The sequence below is a fragment of the Labeo rohita genome, chromosome 16 (genome assembly GCF_022985175.1).
Source record: "Labeo rohita strain BAU-BD-2019 chromosome 16, IGBB_LRoh.1.0, whole genome shotgun sequence".
In the NCBI taxonomy this organism is placed as follows: Eukaryota; Metazoa; Chordata; class Actinopteri; order Cypriniformes; family Cyprinidae; genus Labeo; species Labeo rohita.
Window position 1 is genome coordinate 9,627,154 of NC_066884.1, and position 17,367 is coordinate 9,644,520.

At 40.0% G+C, this 17,367-nt stretch overlaps 1 protein-coding gene across 3 annotated transcripts in view; it reads left to right on the plus strand.

The window, feature by feature from the left end:
* Positions 1-289: 289 nt before the first annotated feature.
* rbms3 (RNA binding motif, single stranded interacting protein) overlaps positions 290-17,367 on the plus strand; it is a 185,126-nt gene continuing 168,048 nt past the window's right edge. For 2 of the 3 annotated variants that reach the window (XM_051131630.1, XM_051131631.1), the window contains exon 1: positions 613-1,239. In XM_051131630.1, coding sequence (XP_050987587.1) covers positions 1,165-1,239 — 75 coding nt within the window. In that variant the 5' untranslated portion in view covers positions 613-1,164. Of the gene's footprint in view, positions 1,240-17,367 lie in introns of all 3 variants that reach the window. The other variant, XM_051131629.1, reaches the window with a different exon arrangement.

A 17,367-nucleotide genomic window follows, 5' to 3' on the forward strand; every position in this document is an offset into this window, starting at 1 on the left:
CAGATGAGGTACAGTCTGCGGTTGACCAGTAGGGGGCCTCGGCTCCTTGCTGTGTCGTCCTCAGTCTCCTCCCCCAGAGTGTGAGAGTAGGAGTAAGTCGTCCCCTTCAGCTTCTATAGTGAAGCCGTGCAGTGGGCGGCAGCTCTCCCATGAGGACAAACAGAGATAGGCTGCCTAAGACACTCCCCTGGCTGGGAGTGGTGCAGCCAGCCCTTAGCCCCACCCACCAGGCAGAGGAGGAGGAGGAACACGGCGGTGCCCGAGCTGATCCCTTCAATCTTCCCCACAGTGTGGAGCAGCCGGCAGCGCGCACACACACTCACACACTCTCACACAGCCACACACACTCACACTCACTCTCGCACACACACTCGCGCGCGCAACAAAGCAGGCAGACAAGGGAGGCGGGTGATAAAGAAAAGAACATCACAGAGGAAAAACAGCGTTGCTGCACCTGGACTTTTCGGATACTGCAGTCTGCCTGGAGTTTGTGCCGTTTCCTGTGTGCCTCGTAACCTCACGGCTCACGTCTGGTCCTTCTTGCGGAGGGTTTGAGTCCCGTCAGCTGCGCGTGCAGAGAACCAAATCCGACGACTGTGTACATTGCCGCTTTGTGCATCCGCCAGACGGGAACAAAGTGTGCGACTGGGATATCTGACAAGCTCCTCTGGGAACCGACGCTGCACCGACTGTCAGAGAGAGAGAGAGAGAGTGAGAAAGAAGGAGCAAGATAGATAGAAAGAGAGAGAGAGTCAAAGTCAGGGCATGAGCAGGAGACTAGAAGCCGGTTTTCCGGAGAAGTGATCGCCACAGTGCCCCCTCCTCTTCCCTCACCTCCTTCCTTCCTTCTCTCCTCTCTCCTGTGCCGCTGCTCCTTGTTTCTTCGCGCACACCTCCACTGCTATCCCATCCTCGTACCTCCGCTCTCCTTCCATAACCTCCTCCTTCCCTGCTCCCGAAGACGGCGAGAAGAGGAGAGGCACGGCACACGCACACTTGCCCGTGTGCCGTATCATCTCATTCTCTCTCTCCATCCTTCCTCTGGCTCCGTCCCTCACACGGATCTAGCCTCTAGCTGCGGAACCACAAGCGGAGGCTTTTTGAGTTGTTGGATCCCACACGCGAGTCTCTGTATCCAGACACAGCCAGAAGGATTCCAGCTACATGGGCAAACGTTTGGAACAGCAACCAATGTACCCCCAGTACACTTACTATTACCCTCACTACCTTCAGACTAAGGTAAGGCACCTTGGTTATCTGGTTTTGTGATGTTCTGATTGTCTGCCTCACATGCTTCCTTGCATCCGCACCGTTCCGACAGATTTCTGACACACAAACCACATGACCGATATTTGGCATGGGCCGCTCTCTGGAGGTGCAAGAGTACCCGTTTATCAAGAACGCATGCATACGCTCTCAAACTCATGATCCTGAGATTCTGTCCTCTCAGCTGTGTAGCCTGTGGTGGAGGGACTTGAATAATTGCATCCATCTCTCTAAGCCCCTACACCACCCGGACGTGGAGAATTGATTACCATGGGCTGATCGATAGTGTCGAGATGCTATCGGGGGCACTGGTGATCTCAGCCTCCCTCTGTGATTCATGAATGTTTTTATGCGGCGCGCCCCATAAGAGGCCAGCACTTGTGTAACATGTTTGAGTGAATGAAAGTGGAGAGAGGGCTATGATTGGATGAGAGCAAAAAAAATGGCTGTCAGAACAAAGGGCATTAAGATGCATTTTCCTGATCAACTTGGGGTGGGTAAATTACAAAGTGCAAAAGACGAATGTGAGGGAAGAAAATTTATGGAAAGTCTTTTGGAGGAGTTGCTTGCTCAACGTTGGCCAAATATGCAAGTGTTCCCAAAAGACACATGATAAACGGCAGTGGCCAAGTCGCTCTCCATCAGCAAGTGTTTACGACCTCTCTCTTTCCCTCCTTCTACCCGTGTTACACTAGCAGAATTTAGCAAGCGCTTGGCCTTAAAGATCTCAGAGAAGCTTGTAGAAACAACTTGACTGACCCCCTTCATTGCTAGCCTATATGTGACACTTGCAACAGGCACCGTATTACCCATCATTACACAGACACATACACACTCCCCACTCCTTGTAGCTGCCTTCAAGGTCACGTCAAATTGGATCTTACCCACTTCCGCTGTCTAATGAGTTTCTCAGAATGTCTCCAAGGGATATGGGGGCTCGTCCGGAGCATCAAGCCTTTGTCCTTCTCTTTTTGCCGCAACCAAAAGTCCTCACGACAATAACTCACCTTGCTAAATAGAGCCTGTCAGAGAGAATGCATGCATATGCAAAAGGTTCAGAAATGTGCAAAGTCTGTTGGTGATCCTTATCAAAGCACTATGGCAAACACTAGAGCATCATGGGTAATGGTCAAATGGGCCGGTCTGGGAATAATTATTGATCTGTAGATTATTAAAGGAGATGGAGGAGGTTTTTTGGCACTGGGACGGAGTTTCAGATTTCAGATATTCGGTCTCGCCTGTGAAGGATGGGGACCTCATGTGAGCACGGGTCAGCGTGAGTGCGATTGCGTGTGTGTGCGTGATTGAGGATGTAAATGGCCTGTTATTAATCTTGATTCTAGCGTGCTCTCTGAGTGGAGGCATTCCTCCGGGGAAAATCAATCATGAGGGGGAAGAGGGGCAACTGACACACAATCACTGCCCTCGCTCTCTCTCCCTCTCCCTCTCTGCCCCAATAACGCTCTGTGCTCAATGAGAGGCAAATGTTAAGCAGGGGAAATTATGATGCGACAGTAAGCTGTTAATGTTGAGAATCTGTAATTCGGTTAAATTATTATAAAGACCCTGGTATCAATTACATGGAAATGACTTACTTTCATTGAAGTAGGTTCAAAAGAAAATGAAATGTTGGCTAGAAATTCATCCGTTGTTTTATAATGTGGGTCAGAGATATCACTGAACATGAAATTAGGTACAAACAATGTAAGGCCTTACAGCAAGATTTGTTATAAAAAGTGAACCGATAGCAAGAGCAGAATAAATGTCTACTTTCGTTTCTGACAATTTAACAAAAAGGTAGTATTAAAGTGTGTTTTGCTGTGCATGCTGTTTAAACAGAATTCTGGGAAAGTTCTATCTATCTATCTATCTATATGGTCTGCAATCCTTAAAACGTCAATGCTTTTAAACTTTTTTTAAAGATTTCAAGGCTTTGTCAAGCCAACATTTACAGTTTGTTTTGACAAATTTAGCTTTTCTTTTGATTTATTTTTGCCTTTATTATTATAAGACAGCATAGAGACGTGAGAAAGTGAAGTGGGACGCCCGTAGCGCAATGGCGCCATATGTCAGCGCACTGCCCACAAGGCTATCGGCGCCGACAAATTTTGTTTTTCTAGCAAAAAATTAGTCTACTTCCTTATAGTCAAATTCAAACTGCGATTCTTCATTCCTACCTCAAGAATTGCAAATGGCACATATCAGTGGATTCCCAATGCCACCATGTAACTATAGTCCCCTCATGCGAATATCTACAGTACCAGTATCTCACCACCCCTTCCTTTCCCCCTTCCAGGATTTAGCAGAACATGGGTGGATGTATAAACGTGAGTGTGTGAGCTGAGGTATCCTTGACAGCAGTCATACACCAGTGGGATATAAAATAGAATTTAAGGGAGGTAATTCCCCCCTGGTATTGTGTCAACAGAGGCCAGTGGGGCCCCGTCTTCCATTCAATCAGTGGCTAGAAGTCAGAGCTTTATGGTGTGTGTGCGCATTGATGTTTCGAAAGAAGGGAAAAGGGGAAGAGAGCCAGAGCGAGCACTCAAATCCAGAGCCATGAGATTGCGTATGCGAGCAAATGTGTGTGTGTGTGGTGTTCGGTTACACTCTGTGGGGTCAGCTTTATGTACAGCAGAAATAACATCCAGTCGGCCGTTTAAACCTCTCCTCTCAGTGGGAGTGCACGCTAACTGCCCTGCAGTGAGGTGACATGCGGCTTGCCAGCAACGTTCCCGCTGCATTATGGGAACGGTGCATATATGTGCCTCATTATATTTCCGCTGCTCTCAATGTCATTTAGGATTATTACATTGTGATATTTACTCCGCTTGTGGATAATTACCAGACTGATGCTTCATTTTCCTCTAGCGGCGCCTATTTTTTACCACGCCGGTGAAAATGCTCTCATCTTCCCTCCTCCAAACAACCTTCATCTGAATAATTAAACTCGTTAATGGACAAGCAATTTTCAGGTATCAACGACAATTTGATTTTCGGTATTCATTACCAACACTGTCATTAAACAGGTGAAAGGATAGATTAAAATCCACAAGCACACTGAACCATTTCGCACGCAAATTACTGACTGCAACAAATTGAGTAATTTAGACCTAAAATATGCTTAAAATTGTGAATAATTGTCTGGTTGTTATTTTAAAAAATGCGGTTATTTGGTTCATCACATATCGTTGGAAGACAAAGCCTGACTCCTAATCACTTGCCTTGTCCAGCGTTTTCCCTCTGAGAGTACTTGTAATAGCATTACATGATGTTAGGCTATAATACTGTTTCTGAAAAATCAAATATTTGGGTTGTTTTTACTCTAATGCATACTTTGCTATTTGAGATTTCCTGTTGGAAGTGATCCATAATGACATACACAGAAACATGAACTTACAAGAGTGCAGGCTTTGTATGCGTGTGTGAATTATACATGTAAACACTTCCGTCGGGAAAGCCTGCACTGTAAAATGCTTGCTGTAAGTGTCTGCCTGTAACCATCGAGTTGGAGATGTCAGATCTGCCTGGAGTGCTAAATTATGCTTGTCCGTGTGTAATTTTTCTGTTAGCATTGAAGTGTGCATCTAAGCCACAAAAAGGGCCGTATGAATTCAGTTTTATTTTTTCCTAACCTTTGTGTTGCCTGTTTTTATTTTTCTGGATTCCATTTTTAATGGTTCAATAAAATTTTAATAATCTAAATCATTGTCTAATAAACTGAATCAAAAAAGGTTACTCTTTTTTAATAAGTTTTTATTAGTTAGCTACATTAGATAACATGAACTAAGAATGAACAATACTTCTACAACATTTATTAATCTTAGTTAATATTAATTTCAACATTTACTAATGCATTATTAAGTAATATTAGTTAATACATTGTGAACTAACAATGAATAACTGTATTTTTGTTAACTCATTTTTACGATGATTAATAAATACTGTGAAATAAGTATTGTTCATTGTTTGTTCATGTTAGTTAATATATTAACTACAAAAAAAAAAAAAAAAAAAAAAAACTTTAAAAATGTATTACATTTTTAACAATAATATTGTTCTATGATTTTTTTCTCCCCAGAAATTCAGTTGTCTTTTAATTTTTCTGGATTTGTTTTATGATTTAATACAAACTAAAAATCGTAATAATCAAATGAATGCAACAATTTAATCTTTAAGATGTCATCATATGAAAATTAATTTCATCTTTTTTTGACAAACAAAGTGATTTACAACAAAGCATTACTATATAGCACTAAAAATGGTGATACAATGTGATATTTCTTGAAAATAAAGTCTAAAATAAAGTATCTATCCATCCATCTATCTTAGTCTATTTATCTAATCTCTGCTTTGAGAGGTTGTGAATCTATTTTCAGACTGAGGTTTCTATTTAATGTTATGAGAACCAAGTTATGAGAAAAAATATAGTGTCACATTTAGTCGCAAAGCACATATGTGACCCTGGACCACAAAACCAGTAATAAGTGTCAATTTTTTCAAAACTGAGATTTATATTTCATCTAAAAGCTAATAGGCTTTCCGCTGATGTATGGTTTGTTAGGATAGGACAATATTTGGCTGAGATACTATTTGAAAATCTGGAATCCGAGGGTGCAAAAAAAAAAAAATAAAATAAAATATTGAGAAAATCGCCTTTAAAGTTGTCCAAATTAAGTTCTTATCAATGCATATTACAAATCAAAAATTAAGTTTTGATATATTTACAGTTGGAAATTTACAAAATATCTTCATGGAACATGATCTTTATTTAATATCCTAATGATTTTTGGCATAACAGAAAAATCTATAATTTGACCCATACTATTTTTGGTTCTAGCTACAAATATACCCATGCTACATATGACCGTTTTTGTGGTCCAGGGTCACATGAACTACATCTTAAACTACATCACTATGCGGTCTAATATTGACAAAAGAATATTGGTTTTAAATACAACAAGCATTCATATTTTTTTTAATCCATCAGCGTTCCTCTCTTTTCCTCCCTGTCTTTCTCTCATTTCCCTCCCTTTTCCTCTCTCTCTCTCTCTCTCCTACTGTGTCCTGGGCATTCTCTCCAGCCATCTGTTCAGAGGGGTGGGGTTCACTCTGAAAAGAGGAACATACTTGGCAAACATACCCTCATAGGTGGATAAAATTTTATGCCCAAGATTGTCCTCGTTTCAGGGGTGAAACGCTCCGCATTAGTCACGAACATGAAAAGAAGAGAATACAAAGCGCACAAAAGAGCTGTTTGTAGTAGTAGTTCAATATTTTCTGGCCCGTTCTGAAGGTGAAATGTGTTCTAGATTTTCACATCTTGCATCAGAGAGTAATAACTCTCATGCGCATCCAGTCGCACAAAACCAATATGAGAATGTGCAAGAAGAAACTTTCATTTTCACTCACACGCTGCTGAGTTAAAGCACTTGTACAATAGCACTGATAAAAATGATAGTTCTGGCTGTAAAATCTGATCCGGTGAGACACGTCAATATACAAACAAAACGTCGCACTTTATTTCATTCTACATTAACGCAGCAAACTATTAGGAAAAATACTTCATAGCTCTAGATCAGGGGAGGCGAACTCCAGTCCTGGAGAGCTCCAACCCTAATTAAAACTCACCTGCCTGTAGCTTCCTAGTAACCCTTCAGACCTTGATTAGCTAGGGTTGAAGCAAAACACTGCAGGGCTGTGCCTCTCCAGGACCGACGTTCACCACCCCTGCTCTAAACACTTAATGGAGTTATTAGTCATGTTTTATTTTAGACTTTTTGATTAATGAATTTTCCTTTTCCATGACCTTTTGAGTCAGTTGTGATAACTAGATAAGGATTTAAAAAAGTATATTATTTTTTAAAGAGGATACCTGAGTCTCAATTTGCTTGTCTAACAATTGCAAGCTAGTACAGGGCATGCTTGCATGCTAACTACTTCTTACGAAATGTAATGTAAGGGAGAAAAAAATAAAATAAAATAAGAGACTCATCACTGCAGTGGCATTAGCACAGCTATTTGTCATTGAGTGACAAAACACACCACAGCCTTTATGTGGCCGCCCACATTCTAAGCTCCACGATGGTAACCACAAAAACTTCAACATGACAGATACCCTTCTAAATCTCTATGCAAACTGAACATTTACCACAAGCATGCCTTTTCCTTTAATCAAAAACACGTAAAATACTTAATCAACACTTGATTTCAAACTTTACGCTCGTGAATGAGTCTTATGCAAAGCTTACTGGGGCCTTAGTGTTCAGTTTCATTTAAGGCAAAAATTGATTAACGTCGTTCTAACACAAAAGGATTAAGATAACTTCCACTTTACAAATTCACGCGAACTGTAATGAAACTAAAGGGTTAGTTCACCCATATGTGACCCTGGACCACAAAACCAGTCATAAGGGTCAATTTTTCAAAATTGCTATTTATACATAATCTAAAAGCTAAATAAATACGCTTTCCATTAATGGATAGGACAATATTTGCCCGGGATACAACTACAAATATGTGGAATCTGAGGGTGCAAAAAAATCAAAATATTGAGAAAATCGCCTTTAAAGTTGTCTAAATGAAGTTTTTAATAATGTATATTACTAATCAAAAATTAAGTTTTGATATATTTACAGTAGGAATTTCACAGAATATCTTCATGGAACATGATCTTTACTTAATATTACTAATGATTTTCAATCATTTTGACCCATACAATGTATTTTTGGCTATTGCTACAAATAACCCCCAGAAACTTAAGACTAGTTTTTGTGGTCCAGGGTCACAAATATGAAAATTCTGTCATTAATTACTCACCCTCATGTCGTTCCAAAACCATAGGACCTACTTTGGAACACAAATTAAGATATTTTGATGAGTCTGCGGCAATAACCTTGTGGTTAGTGCGTCAACATATAGTGCAACTGCGCTCATGGCGACCTGAGTTTGATCTCGTTCTTTGCCGATCTTGCTCCCTTCTCTCCTTCCACTGCTTTCCTGCCATCTCTCAACTGTCCTATCTACAAAAATGCATAAAAAGGCCATTAGAAAAAAAAAAACGGAGATATTTTTGATGAAATAGAGAACTTTCTGACCCTGCATAGACAGCAACACAACTACCACCTTCAAGGCCCAGAAAGGTAGTAAGGACATTGTTGAAACAGCGCCATGTGACATCAGTGGTTCAACAGTACTTTTCTGAAGTTACAAGAATACTTTTTGTGCACAAAGAAAACAAAAATAACAACTTTATTCAACAATTTCTTCTCTTCCAGATCAGTCTCCATTGCGGTTTATGAGACTACGGCGATGCATGCAAAATCAAAGCATAAAGTTTTTTTTTTTGTTTCTTTGTGCACAAAAAGTATTCTTGTATTGAACAAGTCATTTTCTGAGTCTGTGGGATTGAGATAGATTCATAAACTGCACTACGAGGTGCAGTACTGTTATATAAAAAGTCTTCTGCATGTGCATCTGGTCACTTCCAGTATTCATCCATGACCAGCACTCATGTGTGGTCCAGGCTGTAATGGGGCGATCCGAGTTAGCTAGTTGGTTTCTGTGGGCTTGAGAGAGCCAGAGGAGAAAGGCACCGGTCCTGAGGTAATGGCCCTGCTGCATTTTTAATAGAGGACCACTTTGTAACAACCCGAGCCTGATGGATTCTCCCCTTTTAAGGGCCCTGCCATTTCTTTTTTACACACAGCTTGCTTTTAGGCCACTGGCGTAAGTGCTCGACAAAGCCTGTGTTCAGGGATAAATGGCTGAGGAGGAACGAGCCAAAGCCGTGGAAGGCTGCAGCAACACGGGGACTCATCGACGTTTTACCGTCGGCCTCCAATCCAGTCCCTCATTGGTGCTGTCACTTCTGGGCTTTGCCTCGTTGCATCTTTGAGATAAACAAGATTTTAGTTAGAGGCTGAGTGTTCAGCTGTAAATATAGATCTGGTGCGGATTCTGGAAAGGGATAGCGTTTTCTCGCGGAGCAGGGATGTGTTTGATTTGGGATTTTGGAACGGATCAATCATCTAGATGTAAAGGATGACAAATGACGCCATCGTCAGCGGTCGTGCACGCATGTGCGCGTGTATAAAACCGGTGGTTTAATGAGCTTCGAGTTGTAATTAGCGGTTAGGAAAGCTGCTTTTGCTATGAATTCACACAGAGAGCGGAGAGGAACAGCCTGTGCAGCTTGGCTACAGTCACAAACGATAACCACTCGATTTCGAGAAAAAGAGGAGGGATGTTGGTGGCAGCCTGCTCCTCCTTCACAGTGTACTGCCTTTCAGCCGCTCCTGTCATCTTTTCTTCCACCCCTCCCGTGCGTTTTCATCTAGAGACTCATTGGAAAGCGTTTCCCCCTGAAAGCAACCAAGGACGGAGTAGGCGACGTAAGGTGTCATAAATTCTTGAGAACGCCCTACTCGTTCCACGGACCCCACCCCCATGCCCTCATCTCCCTCTCCAACCTTTCCGTGTCACGAAAAGTCCACGCGAGGACTACGCACACATCTTTCGAGTGTCAAAAGTGCCTCCTATAATAAGATACAGCTACAGCGATTCTAACCCACCATAACTGTATCCAATTCTCTACGGTCTGGCTGAAAATCAGCCCCAAAAAAAGGTACATTAAAGACCACTCTGGGAAAGGCCATTTGTTTTGGCCTCGATTTTAAACCGCTGAAGACCGTAAAGATGCCATCTGAAAGGACCCGTTCCTCCCTTCGCTTCCCCGTTTGGATAAAGACACTTTGGGGTCTCGAAGTGCCCAGGGAGAGGGTGATGATTCAATAAAGATTTCCCCAGCCTGGGGAGGCTGCTCGGGGTTGGCATGGCGGCTAGCACGCTGCCTGGGATTAGCTTATGTAAACAGTGCTTTTGTTGGGTTTCGGTTGAATTAATTTGCTCGCCCCATGTGCTTTTATCAGGATAATTTGTGCGGCAGACACTCAAAGACTTGTCCAAACATATCCCCAGGCTCAAGGCTAAATACAGAGCTAGTAATGACACTCAAACGTGTGGCGTGCCCTTTTTCCAGACTTCCCATCATGCTAAATGCGGCCGCTGAGGTCATATGTTTTCTACTGAATGTCAAGGTGAATCACAGCTTTAATGTATACCAGGGTTGTGCAAAATTCTGAATTTCAAGAATCTGTGCCCTTTAAAATGAACAGGGTGAATTTGAATTAAATTGCCCATACCCCACAGGAAGCCGAAATGGAATTACAGGAAGTGGAATATACGCAATTTAAATTCAGAAAAATTCAACAGTTATTTGCATTTTGAGAAATGTAATGAAAAGTGACAAGTGCATAAATGTATAAATAAATATAAAGAAGCATATACAATGCAAAAAAAAAAAAATACTATTTTTGTTGTATTTTCCACTTTTTATCTTATTTTTCCTTCGTTTATACACTGCACCTAATGAATTTTTAATAACTGACTTGTTTTCAAGCAAAAAAATATTTTAAAATCCTTGAAATGGGATGAATTGAAATAAATATGCAAACATTAAAATATATAAATACCTAATTTATACTTATATTAAATATACTTATATTAAATATACATGATATGAAAACAGTTTTAGTGTTTAGTGTTTCAAGCAGTGATGTTTCAAGGATTTTTAGAAATGCATACAATGCAAACTTTTTTCTAGTTAAAAAAAGAAAATAAGTACACATTTCTATGGAAGTGTTATTTTCTTATAGATTTGCATCTGTCTAATGCTTATAAAACCAGTTTTCAGACAAGGCTTTACTTGAATTTCAGCTCACTTTTATTAAACTTCACTTTTATTGAAGATAATATTGACTTTAAGTCCTGCATCCTGTTTGCTACCCCTAGTGAAAAATAAACATACAAAATCTATTTGAAATACATTTATTTCATGCTTAAAGTCTGCCAAGGTTCGTACAAGGTGGTTAAAGTGCTTGAAGTACTTGAATTTGACTTTTTGAAACTTAAGGCCTGGAAAACCCTTGAAAATAACAATATTCCTAAAGAGGCACTTGAAAGTGATTGAATTACTGAAAGGCAATGTATAAAATAAGAAATCTGAAATATAAAATCTTTTCACAGAAAATGTATGCTTTTTGCTTATTTCAGTTAATGTCAGAAAACTAGTGAGCTAAGCCAGTAGTAGTACTGCCGGTGTCGTGTAAACATGGCTGAAGACGCAAAAGAGGAACAGATGAACCAAATCAATTGAGTCATTTATGCTGATACCACTCCGATTGATTCAAACTTGTGACTTCGATTGTTCATTTCAAGTGATTCACTAGCAAAAACCAGATCAAATTAAAAGAGCCATTCTTTTTTTCAAATTTCAACATCGCTTGTAATGATTTTAAAAAGCAAGTAGTGATGGGTGAAATGGAGCTTTTTCGAAACTCTGAATCAGTTAAACCACTGCATCACAAAATGATTCACTATTTTGAAGCACTCCAAACGGATCACGGATCGCAAAAATTTTTTTCCGATTGGGACTTAAAATCGCGTATCGCAAATCATTTGATTTAGATTGAGACTTTGGAGCGGGTTCATGAATTATTCGACTTATATCAGGACTTTAAATTGCGTATTCCAGATCATTTTATTTAGATCAGAACTTTGCGTGTTGCGAATCATTTGATTCAGTTCAGGACTTCGGAGTGTGTATCACAAATCAGTTGATTTAGATCAGAACAGTTTTGAAAATCATTTCGCAGATTGAATGATTCAAATTAAATGATTCGCAATATGCACTCCGAAGATTGGAACTTAAGAGTGGGTTTGTAAATTTTTTGCTTTAATCGGTATTTCGAAGCACGGGTTACAAATCATTTGATTCAGTTCATTATTTGATTGGGTCAGAATGGGTTCGTAAATCATTTCGCATATTGAATGATTCAAATCAAATGATTCGTGATACATGCTACGAAGATCATTACAGTTATTAAACAAAAGTTTGATAAGTGAGATATTTAAGTAATAGTAATATTTAGTAAAAGTATATTTATTTAAGTCCTTGAAAATCTAAAAAGTAGTGCCTGAAAAGTCCTTGAAGGTCCTGGAATTTCATTTTACAGTAAATTATTAAATAAAAAGTTTATTATACAGTATCTTTTGCAGTACCAGACCTGGGTTTGTACTGGTCAATTTAGTAGACCTGTACGAACCCTGGTCTGGTAAATTGGACTAATTTTGTACTTAATCCACTTTAATTGTGCAAAAGTAGTGCTGAAGTCCAACTAAAGATATACTAAAGTGGAACAATTGCAAGTATACTTTAGGTACACTTAAAATATCTTCCATTTAAAGACAATATTATTCAAAGGTCAAACAATCCTCATCAATAGTGACATTAAAACACATTTTAGGCTTAATATTAAGAAATGTGCATTGTGCACAAGTATTCCTCCACATAAATTTAAATGATAATTTGTATATCAGTACGTTATGACTGATATGTCAGAAAAATATGTTAATAGATTTGAACTATACTTAGTATAAAACAAATGTATTTTAAATATATTACGTTTTACTAGGGACTTCAATTCAAATGAATTCAATTAAATTCAAATCTGGAATTTGAAATGCATTCTAATTGCATTTCAGTTCACAACCCTGTTAAATTCAAACATCAAAATGTCTAGCTGAGGAGAAGTCTATTGTAAAAATGGCGATGATTACCCCTATGCTCTCATTTATCCATTTGTTTGTACGTGACTAATATATCCTCAGCTGGTCTGTGGTGGGTTCAGCGAACAGCTGTGCTTGTTAGCCATGGTAAGCTTGAAGGCAGGAGCCTCTGCTTTTGATGGTTCAGTTCACTTGAGTGCGTGGATGCTAGAGGTGGTAGGTGGTGGAGAAACCAAGCCTGGACTTATTAGCCGAACTATCTGTCACACAACAGCACCCTTGATTGCAACTTCTAAAGCTCCCTCAAACTGCTGTGAGAAGCATAATGAGAGAAAGAAGGACAGAGAGGTCAGAGCCGTGGCTTAGGGGTTAATGCGCAAGCTCTGGGCGACTGAAGTTCAAATCTCATATTGTTTCCTGATACTGTCCCAAAGAAAAATACTATTGCTTTTTTAGGATTTAGGAAATTTCTCAGATATTTGTCATAGAAGATTCAACTTTGTCTTGGATGTTCCTTCTAAAATTCTGAATATACAGTAGTGGCCAGAATTTAGTAGAACACTATTATTTTCACCAGCCAAAAAAGATTTTAAGTAATTTATTTCACTTTTGCTGTAGTGTGTTAGTAGGAACTATCAGTTTACATTTCCAAACATTCATTTCGCCATTAATTGTAATAATCCAGTGAGATTTTTGGTTGCACAAGGAGTCTGACAACAGCCAGTGCTCCACGCAGAGATCTGATCTCATCTTCATCTAGTGTGTCTGGAATGACATTACCAAACAGAACAAACGTAGACAGACCAAATCCAGAAGAACTGTAGCAATGTCTCCAAGATGCTACCTGAAAAACTATGCGCAAGTGCAAAGGATGGTCAGACCAAATGTTGATTTAATTTAGTTAGTAGAAGTTAATTGATAAAGAAAATCTATTTATTACGTTCTTTTTGACAGCATCCTCAATTTACAGCATTTTTACACAAGTGCCTAAACTTTTAACAGTACTGTAGCTTTGCAGGTAGGTTTCTTGAAGCGTCTTAAAGACGTTGCCACAGTTCTTCTCGGTTTAGTCTGTCTCAGTTTTTATCTGTCCAGACAGACTGGATGAGATCACATCTTTGTGTGGAGCACTGGCTGTTGTCAGACTCCTTGTGCAAACAAAAAATTAATTACAATTAATGGCAAAATGAATGTTTGGAAATGTAAACTGATATTTCCTACTGACACAATACAGCAAAACATAGAAATAACTGACTTAAAACCATTTTTTAGCTGGTGAAAAGACTAGTGTTCTAATACTTTTGGCCACCACTGTATTCTAGACTCTAATTCCTGTGATGCCAAAGTTGAATTTTCAGCATCATCACTCCAGTCTTCAGTGTCACATGATCCTTCAGAAATCATTCTAATATGCTGATTTGTTGACCAAGAAATATCTGATGTTGGATTGTAGAATTTTGGATGTTTGAGTCCAGTTTAAAATTATTTGAAATCTCTTCTAAAAAAGCTGCAAGGTTACGGTCTTTTCTCAGGAGAAACATCTGAGAAGGAAGTCTCTATTTGATGTCTATATAATCTCATTGCCAGGAAAACAATGGAGATGTTATTAGAAATCTCATTTGTGATTGTTACTTCCTGTGGCGCCCTCCCTTTTCTCCTTGTCATTTCCTGTCTCCTCTCTCAGCGTCCCTATTAGTACAGTAGCAAAAAGGCAGGCGGAGAAAACCAGAGAACGAACAAGACAAATGCATAAAGAAGCGCAGAAGACAGGAAGCAGAGAACGCAGTCCTGACAGGATCCGCCCTAGAGATGCTGCAAACAGCGTGACCTCATCCTTTCAGCCCCAGCAAACTAATCGGCCTACACGCACACAATAGTTATATGTGTGGCTGATTCGATGTGTCTTTTTAAAAGTTTAGGCAGCACCGGAGCACTTTACCGCATTCATGTGCTGCATATTTTATTAGCCTCTCCCGTTTTATGAATGATTAAGCTCCTTTGTGCGCGCCGCTCGGCCACAGCCAGGTCTTACCCTCGACTAGAGCGTGCGTGTGAATGGCTTTTTCTGCGCATGTGTATCTCTTCATAATGCTCTATCGAAAACAATGGGCCCCTAAGGGCCTACACTGCCCAGCGTCCCAGGGTTTTACCCTTCTCGTCCTTTTGTGCTAGCGTGCCTTTGTTTGAAATGCTGGCCCAGACTTTTCCCTCTGCACCGAGATTGTATTTCCCAATGCCGGTCGCCGGAATGAGATGCATTTAGCTGGCTAAAGTGGTGCTAGGCACAAAAAAATAAGTCTTTTGTAGAAGCACAAGCGCTTTCATCTTGCACTGCGGTAGCCAGAAAGCAGAAGGGCCTTTTGGGGGAGGATGTTAAACTTTAAAACGTCTTTTAAACTTTCCGACACCCGCATCTATATTCCGCTACAGTCTGTCTGACTTCCATCAGCTTCCTTTTCTGTCAAAAAACGTCTTGCGCTTCAAAAAAATAAGGTTAGACACACACTAGTCGCAGTCTCTGATTGGGCTGTCATTATTTCTGCAAGAAACAGTGGGCCGGTTTGACAAATAGGTGTGAGAGGAGAGAGGACACGGGGCATGTCAGGGATGGCGTGCTAATGGCTGTGCGGACACATTCCATAAGAGGACGTGTGTATCGGTGCACCGCACACCAACTTCACACTAATCATCTCACTCACGGCTTAATGACCGACATTTGTTTAAAGAAAACAGAGACGCCCGTACAAGCCAATTAGAGAGTGTATTGACATTCATGAAGGGATGTCTTTCTCTTTTGTGCGGGTGTGTGGGTGTTTGCGTGTCTTTGAATGGCTGTGTGTTTGTGGGGTTCGGATTGAACTTGCGGACGCCGGCAGGCAGGTCACAATGAGAGGTCGGAGAGAGTCTTGGGTCACAGTCACTCTAACTGTCCAATGCTAATTAGACTGCAAGCATGCATGCAAACACACACACACACTCAAATGCAGTACATCCTAGCCCTACTAATGAGCCTATCACTGTCTAAGAGCAGCATCTCATATCTCTCTCTCACACACACTCGGTGCCTAATGGGCCTGCTCACTTACTGGCCTCTCCTCCCTGATGCACGACACTCTCAAACCAAACCATAGAGCACTGCAGATGGTCTGCTAGACGAATTCAGGTCTGATAATGAAGATCGGACATCATTTATTCGCTCTCATGTTGCTCTAAACCTGTATGACTTTCTGTGGTGGAATAGAGAAGGTAAATTTCTAAATATCCTGGCCAGAATGAGTATTTCAGATGCAAAGCTCGAAACAACATAAAAGTAGCCCATATCAGCCAATGTCAATCTTGACATCCGTTCTAGCTGTTTAAAGGATAAGTTGACTTCCAGATTCCAGAACCAAAGTTTACAGATGATTTACTCACCCCCTTGTCATCCAAGATTTTCAGTCGGTAAAAAAAAATTTTGTTTTTTGACGAAAACGTTTCAGGCTTGTTCTCCATATAGTGGACTTCTATGGTGCCTGCAAGTTTGAACTTCCAAAATGGAGTTTAAATGCAGCTTCAAAGGGATCTAAATGATCCCAGCCAAGGAAGAAGGGTTATATCTAGCAAAACAATTGGTTAATTTCTAAAAAAAACCAAACAAAAAAAAAACTGTATTCCAGTTCATGACAGTTAAGGTATGTCGAAAAAATCCCATCTGATTTTCTCCTCCAACTTCAAAAACACTGCGGTTTTACCTTTTTTTGTAAAGGGTGTTTGACCCTCCTTGCGCGTTCACTTTGTACACACTGGGTCGGTTCTTTTGCAGCGATGTAAGAACGATTTTGAAGTTGGAAGAGAAATGAGATGTGAGTTTTTCAACATACCCTAACTGTCTTGACCCGGAATGCACAGAGTTCACGCAGAGCTAGATGAGATGAGCACTTAGGTTAGGTGGCATAGGTTAAAAAATATATAAATTGTAATTTTTTTGAGAAAGTTTAAACTGCATTTTGGAAGATCAAACTCTCAGGCACCATTGTCTACAATATGGAGAAAAATCCTGAAATGTTTGCCTCTAAAAATTTAATTTCTGTACGACTGAAGAAAGAAAGACATGAACATCTTGGATGACAAGGGGGTGAGTAAATTATCTGTACATTTTTGTACACTGGAAGTGAAAAGCTTAAGATGCATCATTTGTCTGCTTTCATGAACTGAATGAATTAATTCAGATCTTAAACAACAACAAAAAAAAGATTCATAAAGACATAATTTCTGAAAGAAATTCAGATTCAAAAAGATCATTAATCATTTGTTTGATTTAGATCTTTTTGGATCTGAATCAGCTGATCCATTTCAAACCCAGTCTGAATGATTTGTGAGTGAAGTCTGGTTCTCAAGTTCAACTCACGAAGTCAGTGACCCAGTTCCAGTGGTCAACATCTCACGGGCTTCAATAATGGCTAAAATTTGGCCTGTTCATTACACAAAGCTACT